We start from the raw sequence: 9,043 nt of genomic DNA, 5'->3' as shown, positions 1-9,043 counted from the left end.
CAGGAATAGCCCGGAGTGGCTGTAGTCAGTGCTTGGTAATGAGCATCAGTCTCCTAATCTATCCGCTGCGCCGTTTACACCTACTGTACCCCTATTTTTCTCCACCCAACTAGCCTTTAACTAAACCTTGAGGTTGTGAACGGGAGGGACATAGCTGTCTGAGGCTGTCCCAACAAGCGTTTCTGGACGTTAGCGCTCTGTAGTATTCGCGTCCTTCATGTGAGAAGCACAATCAATACGTCCGCTTCTTGTCCGCAGCTCGGGAGGGCTTTCTACCCACCAAACCTACACCCACCCACCTACTGCGCCTGTCTCAGAGCTTGGAGCATGAAGGGTTTGAGTGAGAAAAGTGCAAGGTGAAAAAGGACGATTGATAGACCAACAATGGCCCGATTCGAGCTAAATTGGTTTGGGGAAACACCGACGAGCAAGGCGCTTCATGTCAACCAGTTTCAGCCTATCAAATAGCCGGCAGATGTATACAGGACCCGTGCAGGCCCAGACTGAAATCCTCCCACAATTCCTCCGACATTATCCACTAGTGCCGGATCTACATTCCAATACGATAGTCGATACGAGCGTGCGAATTGAGTTGGCAGAATTGTGGCGGCACCCAAAGGCTTTCAGGGTGCTGTGGGGGTTGCATGGAATGGAGAGTAAGTTGCCCTAACGGAGCAAGTATACATGTAGGGGGCGGGGGTCGCCGTTGAGTTGGAGAAGATGGATTCTTAGCGGTTCTTTGTTGACTTATTGCAGTTACAAAGTGTTGCAACTCCTTAGTCTTGACTTTATCCAGGATACCGTCCTGGTTCGGGTGGAGTATCTAGGGTTTGACATAGATATAGAGAAATATTGGGAATCCATAAATCACCACTTGATGGGAAAACTAAGCTGGCTCAATAGACTCTAGATTTCTGGGCAAATCTGTATCTTGTTTACTGTATCTTGTTCTGGATGGGGTTTTAGTTCAGTACTATTGAGTCACTGTCGAACATACGGCGGTAGAAACGCTCGGTTTGAAAGTGCTTTTTGGGTGGATAGAGTGTATTTGAACAGTCAAAATGACTAATGACTCTCCAGAGAGCGTTCCAGTGGCTTCTCGTACTGTACGGGTATGTACAGTAGTGTACTTGCACATGACTGCAAGTAGCATCTCGTTTTATGAGCTAGATGTCAGAACTGTACGGCATTATCAGTCGCTTTAAAATATCTTTGAGGTATTCAGTTACAAGATTGACATCATTCGGTTCCTATCGAATTGGTGAATTAATTGGCGATGTTCACATCCTTCCAGCACGTCTACTTGAAGAAGTAGTACTGGTTTCACCTTCCCCCCCGCTCCCTAAAGTCCCCCATGGAACCCAAAGATCTCCTGCAACCACATTCCATATTATTTAAACATCCAGACTCCTCTCACAGTGCTTTTTTCGAATACGCCCAGTACTCTTTGACCCCCTCCCCTTATCTCCACACCTTCTACTTACATAACCACTGAACCTAAGATGAACCAACCCAACAACATATCTTCCCCGCGTTGTGCAAGCCTTTCGTAGTGTCTCAGACGGTAAAAAGTAAACGATTCTGCTAGTCCATGCCCATGTTTTATTGCTATACAGTGTTATTATAGGTACAATAAGTCATAACACAATAATTGCAAGGCTCTTAGCGCATGTATATGAGGTTAATTGTGTTTTGGAGGGAGTTCTGGCTTAGACTGCTAAACATCCCACGGCAAACATGTGGCGAAGATGAACGTACCGCTAGAACCTGCTGAACAGGAAGATTAAGCCCAAACGATTTAAGGCTGGTTTCGAGCTGTATTTGTGAAACTTCCGGGTATGTTTCATTTTCGCCCCCAGCCCGACAATAGCCTCTTTCCTCCACCTCAGGTACCGTACCTATAGAACGGCTTTAAGTGCGCATATTATTGCCATAAAAGTGCGTGTTTCGAGGTGGTGAATCACGTGACGGCAACTATATCACGTGTTCGCCGTTTGTTTGAGCCTCCCCAGTTGCTTTTTCCGTTGACCTATAACGATCTTTACATTTCTGGGCTCAACCTAAAGCAGTTCTCTGTTCTCTCCGTGGAAGGTTCGGAAATTAGCAAAGGGTTTCGCCAGCGTCTGAGTACACTTGGAGCAGCGTTTCCAAGGTATACAGGGGCTTGGGACAGGCTTGGATCGGTTGTTTTAGGACCGAAACGGTGGTTTTTAGCGACAGCCAGGGTTTTGAGAGAGTTTTTCTCCGAGTCAACAGCCTTTTTGAGCGATTATTGTATGATAACTGGTGGATATTTTTGCACGATCGGGTTCAGGCGATCCGATTGTACACGTATTACAGAAACTCCTCCGATAAAGTGGTTTTTGGAGGACTTTGAGTGGGTTATCACGAAGTGGAAGGATCATGGAATACTGAAAGTCATATTTGGGAGGTTGCGGTGGGAAGGGGACAAGTGCAGCGCGTTGGGATATTGCTGCTGAGCATCCTGGATGGATCTGTACCGGTACAAGTAGCACTCGTCGTGGAAGAGGAAGTATTATGTATGTTTTGAGAGGTTGGTGAATTGTGTATATTACTTGGAACAGTTAACTAAAGCAACTGGGATTTGTTGATACTTTAAGTAAAATAGACAATATCCTTGTCCCAACTGAAACTGTAGATAGAACAGATGATTGTCATTTTGCTGAAGTAAATCAAGAGTTGAAACGGTTCAAAAGTACATGTCACATGACAACCGGAGCTGCCACATTCTTCAAAGCGACCATTCACCAAATACTACTTGTAGTACAGCATTGGTACGGTACATACTCGCACTAGTATCATCAAGAGCACGAGACCTTAGTTGGGCTTTATTTTAGTGCTTATTCAGGTTGTTACAATTGATCCAATATGTTCGACTGAAACTCGGTCTGTCTCAGACTATATATGGAAAGTTGTTGCTTGTTACGTTACTTGTTCCTGCTTCTTCTGTCGTGTTTGTGCCTGTATCTGGTCCAAAGCAGTAAGTCACATGACCTGACCGTTCCAAGTCAATTGCACGTAGCCGCTCGTATTCTCCACCTTTGGACTCTCTCTATAAATCTGCATTTAACCTCCATGTGTTTCTCCGCGGACATGAGCTTGCATTGGTCGGAGCTCGAAAGAGTAAGAATAAAGCCTGACCTGCCAAAGAAACAGCCATCAAGCTGCTGGAATGGCCGTGGGGAGTATTTCTACGCTCTGTGTCACAAAAATCGTACCACTTTTTTTCGCAATCATAGCTGGATGAGTTATGATCTGCTTGAACTCAACAGGGACGACCCCACGCATTATGACGGGTAAGAGATGCAAGCAGTAGGTGAGAGCAAAAGGGACATTGGTGTGTTTTTTGTTGTTTGGCGATACTGGACCTCTTTTTCATTTTCCCACAGCTCCGCTCACGCTCAATCTGCAACCGTTTTATTTCAAATTAAACGATCTCTCATTCATCTGAGACAGCAGCAACACCCAGCTTCTCTTTTTGCTCCAAGACATAGCTGTAGGCAACCCGGACCAATACCCCAAACAGGAGCCACCATCCATCACTCATGCATGTTTTGTTTTTCCGATACCATGTCTCTCGGATGATTACTTTTTGTGAGCCAAATACAAAATTCAAGCCGGTCATATGCTTGTGGTTCGGGAAGGTGTAGCATGGGTCTGGGTTCAACTCTGACAAATGTTGAGTAATTTCCAGGGAGAGAAGAAGACGTGGATGCCGTCAGACTTGTAGATGAGACACTTGTGGACTTCTTGGATTATGTAAGAGGAGGGAGGCTATCCCCAAATAGGTTGACGTGAAGACGTCAGTATGTACGAGTATTCGTAGGAGGCTTGGATTAGAACGACAAGAAAAGACCGGGTGGACAGACAACTGCGACTACGACCAACTCTCACACAGAACCCTTAGGGATATATGCCACTGACGAGACTGTTTACGTAAAGGTCCTGCTTCATCTGCCCTCTAGATCACAAGATTCAGAGACACGTTCAATGAAACCCAAAAGCTCGCTTAATCTGCGAGGGGTATTGCTCATCTAAAGCACTACGGACACAAACAGAGGACGGATCTTCTTCCCTTCTGTGTCAGTTTTTTATCAAGGAGTGAAGAGGTTATGCCTTTTCTTCATTCGGTTTTCATTCACTACAGCTTGACAGGACGTCTGATTGCAGAGTGCAGACAACAAGACTCGCTTAGGGCAGGACTAGGAGAGCCAGAGTCTAATTAGTGGGGGTAAGGTGGGGGTGTCAGGGGGAACGTGTAGTCGGTTCGATTTCGGGTTGGGAATATTTTATAGAAAGCCCATCATGACTTGGATCGTAGCTAGAAACCAACAATGTGTTTATGCAGGTACTTTTGGTCTCAGACAATAATTTCAGGTGGAAATATAGAGCTTGTAAGGTTGACTTTTCAGACACAGCAACATAATATGCTTGTGTGTCTGACAAGAGCAGCGCGCTTACTCAACATAATGGCATGACATGCAAGTTGAGCTCCCCCGCGCTTGAGCGCTTAGCGGATGGTGATAAGGTGATGGTGCAAAGACGACACGAGGGTGGGAAAAAAGAAACCCCTCGTTTCACGCCCTCTTTTGTTGAGTGAGTGCAGTATCAAGATTGGAATATACAACCGATTATACTTAGACTTCCAACTATACATCTCTTGCAGTTACGGTGCTAGTTAAGCGAGTCTTTGAAACAGCAGTGTTCATATGTCCTCGTTAAAGCTAACCGAACAAGAGTCGATGGTTTCTGCAAGGCGAGAAAATCGGCCTGGTAATGTCCGGTCAGCAGTTTCACATTGTGCTGTTGTGTCTCACATTTAGACCACACTTGTTTCATATCTGTCTGGATTCGGAGATGTCAAAAAACAACATGGAGATACCTGTATGTGGGCCGATTTCCACGTCAGTGCAATATTTTGTGGCTTGACAGTTGGGGAATTCCTTCAAGTTGCTGATTTCGATCTCCACTGTACACTCTTTCAACTGAATTGGTTTTGCGAAGATCATGTGTCTGGTGATGGATTGCCAAAGTGTATTTGGGTATCTCAGTTGACGAATACTTATGGATTGAGGTCTTGGAGTTTCCTGTTGGATGGAGAAAGGCACGCTGGTTCCAGTGGGATACCAACGAGAAAAGTAGCTGGTGTTTCCACCGCCAGGAACCCATTCCAGGTGCTGTCATCATCCTCTCCAGTCGAGAAAATACCGTACATGCCTGCAATTTCACTTCCATCTCTCAACGCTTTCCCAAATCGAGCATGACAGCATGGATCTGCGTCTGCCCTGCAAATGATACTGGTATCTCGATCTCAATCTGGCGAACATTTATGGGCGGTTTTGGGAGTGACGCTTTCGTGCTGGCCGTGAGCCGGCCGACGCCTATTTTTTCACAAGCGTTGCTTAAAGGCCGAGGATGGGGAATTCTAGAACTCCCCTGACCGTCTCCTGCGAGTAAGGCGACTTGTGGGATCCCACTGGCGCCGTTTAATACGTCATCCTGCCTGGTGTTGTCCTTGTACAACCGCCGAAGAAATATGCCGTTACAGTTCAAGGGTACTGTAGATGAAAAACTAGCTGGCTGGGGAGACATGGTTGTTAGAGGAAGGGTGGGGTTGAGTGGAAATTTCTTTTTCGCAGAAGGAACCGATATACATCCATGGCGTCAAATGATGACAAGCGGACAGAACCAGGCAAGACAGGCTAGACAGGTTGCACGTCTCTAAAGAGACTGAAGGGTGGTTCTACAAGAAGGGGTACACAGTACGTTTACACTTGCTTTTTTCATCCAATTTAACACTAAAGCATGTACAGTACATGTAGAGGAGCTACTACTGATCATGTACTCTCCGTACAGTACGACGTTGCGTACCGGAACGATTCAGACGACAAATGTCAGGACTTTCGGATGTGGATCCTGCTGTGTTGACGAGTGTACAAACCGAAGGTATAGACACGGGACATGTAGTTGCCCGGCCTCTCACAATCTCTCAGATCTCTGGTCTCGTAAATCTAGTTTGGTAAATCTACACCGAGGAAAAGAAAGTCCATACGAGCTGTGGAAAAAGCACTACTGAATGAAAAAGTAAACATTGAAAATGCCTCCAATCCATGAGATCAACGGCTCCCGAGAGTGATTGGTTGATTCCACGTGATTCGTGATTGAGACCACAAGTTCATGGGCTGTTATGCTCTTTGCACATGTCAACCGTTGGATGCGGTCTAAAAGCAGTCTACTGATCTCCAACTAATAATAGAATATGACAGCTCTTTGATCTACTGTGCCAATATTTGATTTATCAAGTCACTAGGACCTACAAGAATGAGATAGATAGTATATCGGAATGGAATGGTGCAAATGAGACAGCAATTTGCCTCTCGAGATGTCGCAACCCTATCGGTTGCTCAAGGACGCGTGCGCGCCGCCTCGAACCAGCTTCGCGTTCCTTTCCAAGGCTCCACCTGGCCGAAAAGTGGATCTCGGATAGATGCGCTAGTGCGGGTCTAACCAGATAGGGAGGTGGGGGATCAACATTGCACCGGGAGGAGTAGGAGGGTGCATAAAACAGTGCTTGTATTCGGTTATAGCCACTTGAGATGAACGTGACTAATCTTACTAATCCAGTTACAGTACAGTAGTCCAGTAGCGCTATAGGTGACAGGCCCGAAAGACAACCTCTTAGCGTGTCGACCTTGCATGTCATGTCTGCACAGTGTCCGAAAACAGGACTGTCTCCAAAATCGTGGGTTTAGTGCGTGACAGAAACGGTTGAATGTGTAATTTGAAGTACGCGTTGAGACGAGGCCGGGTCGCAAGCAACTTCCCAAGAGGTTTCAGCAGTCAAAATCGTCCCGTTCCAACCAAACCACCGAGACCCGTGGTGCCTCCACACCCATGTTCGTATCGTATTCCATACAGCGCCGGCCCATAATATCAGGATAATAAACGGGAATCGCGGATCATTTGAAGGAGCCAAGATGAGACCCTGTCGTTGGGGACCTTGGGCGGTATTTCGAAGATTGGGTTGGGCCAACGGCACAAGAGCCAGACGCAACGAGTAGTGAATTGGAAGAAGGAGCCCTTGGTCACATGATCAAATGTATTAACGGGAGCACTGCTCACGATTGGAGCTCGTTCCGAAGACCCTAGACCCCAATGTTTCTTCTTCGGACGTCACTTGTGGGGATGCGGGACAGGGAAATGAGCATCGTAAGATAGCGATAATATATGGGCGCAAATGAGACCCAATTGGGGCAAGTCGAAGACGACGGGTGTGCTTGTCTCACACCTCGTCTCGCATCTCGTCTTTTACCTTGTTACGTGCCTCAATGATGTCGAAAAGTTCCTCCGTCATTTGGCGATCGGGCCCGATATAACGTGGAAAACCTGAACACATGGTATGGATCATGAGCAACAACCCAAATTGTCCACAACTCGTAAGTCTGTGCCAAGTTCGCAAACGCGAGTAGTGGGGAGTATGTCAGCGTGGGCCCCAAAAACCGCGCCAACGGTACGATTTTCGACATGAGTGGTATCAAAATGACTTCTGAAGCCCGTCCGGTTCCATCAACACGGTTTTCTATGCTCTGGCGGCGAAACTGAACGAGTTCCGACGGTAGGCCCGCCCGACGGAGATTAAAGTAGTCCACATAGCCGTGGAACAATTTTGGAAGAGGTTTAAGTTGGATAAAGTTGCGAGAGCGGAAAGTCGGTCATTTTGTGAGACAACATGGTACTTTAAGAGGGTTGTTAGAAAGCCCCGTTCCAGAAGTATATGTCTGCGCAGTCCGATTTGAAGCGTCAGCCGTATTGGGGCCCCTGTCCCTCAACCAAGACGGCAAGCCACAGATTGGGAGTACATTGGGAACCTTAATGTGTTGCAAACTAGGGCTAGCCGTCCAACCCGGAATAATAACTTTAGGCAGACCAACGGGGGCACCTGGACTGGTAACAAATCATAGCATACTGTTCTTGGAAGAAGGGTTTCGATTTGGGAACAGATCGAGAGATGGACGCTGGCTCATGAGACGATGGAAGAAAAGTGAGTGCAACCTTAGCCGAGTTTTGCATTTGCTTACTTCCATTCCCACTCAGGGAACTCAAGTGTTCCACAAAAGGCCCGACTCGTGGATTCGTCGTTGGAGATCGGAGATACACGGCTGAGAGACGCCTGTCGGAAGCTCTCGTGCCAAGACGAACGCAGGAATGAAGATGTCTGCCCCTCTCGTCGTACCTGTGTCTACCGGTACCTGTGCCTACCGGTACCTGTGCCTACCGGTACCTGTGCCTACCTGTACCTACAAGTGCTTGCCCGTACGCCCACTCTATTATCTCCTTGTGCGGCCGGCCTATAATATTCATGAGCTATACGTATAGAATTCGAGCTGCAGTTGGTCAGACATTGAGTCGATTCCCAACCCTACAAATCCCAATCAAACGCCTCACCATCTTGGCATCTGTCTCCACCCGTCAAAATGCGTACATACTACAATTAGCGCACTAATTCTACCTTCCATCTTGTCTTTCTTTAACCACGGTAGGCGGAAAGTTGCACACAATGGCTGATCACCGGCAGTTTTGTGTCACCTTGGAAGATCAAAAGTATCCACTCGTAACCTGAACAGCCAGAACACAAATGTTCTAAACTACCCGACCTTGCACCGTAGAGAGTTGGGTGTCGAGTCGAAAGCTGTGTGTCGAGTCGAAGCTGTGTGAAAAGTAATAACTGTGGGGATTCTCCAGTAGATGGATGGCCCAAAAGTGACTCAGAATGACGGCGAAATAGGCCAGAACACCCGTCACCCCCACCACTCCTGCCCAAATGCCGCCATCTGTTTGCACAATCCACGACTTTTCCTTTTTTGCACTTTCTCTGCCATTATCACCACCTTAGGTTGCTCGCTTAAAAGTCTATCTCAATAGGAGAGCATAAGGTTACGGTTCGCCAAGACTGTAGGTTGGGATTTTTCGTTTTGTGAGAATAAACTTTTTCAGACTGTAAATAATAATCTGGCCGAGCTTA

General features: G+C 46.9%; 1 protein-coding gene across 1 annotated transcript; it reads left to right on the top strand.

Annotated features, from left to right (window-relative positions):
* Positions 1-6,793: 6,793 nt before the first annotated feature.
* YALI1_B03429g (uncharacterized protein) lies at positions 6,794-7,082 on the top strand (the record flags this gene model as incomplete). Its single annotated transcript, XM_068281954.1, has 2 exons — positions 6,794-6,851; positions 6,895-7,082. 2 exons carry the CDS (start codon positions 6,794-6,796, stop codon positions 7,080-7,082), a joined length of 246 nt encoding a protein of 81 aa, XP_068138055.1.
* Positions 7,083-9,043: the final 1,961 nt, after the last annotated feature.

Source organism: Yarrowia lipolytica, chromosome 1B (genome assembly GCF_001761485.1).
Source record: "Yarrowia lipolytica chromosome 1B, complete sequence".
In the NCBI taxonomy this organism is placed as follows: Eukaryota; Fungi; Ascomycota; class Dipodascomycetes; order Dipodascales; genus Yarrowia; species Yarrowia lipolytica.
This window is presented reverse-complemented; position numbering and strand designations above follow the sequence as displayed.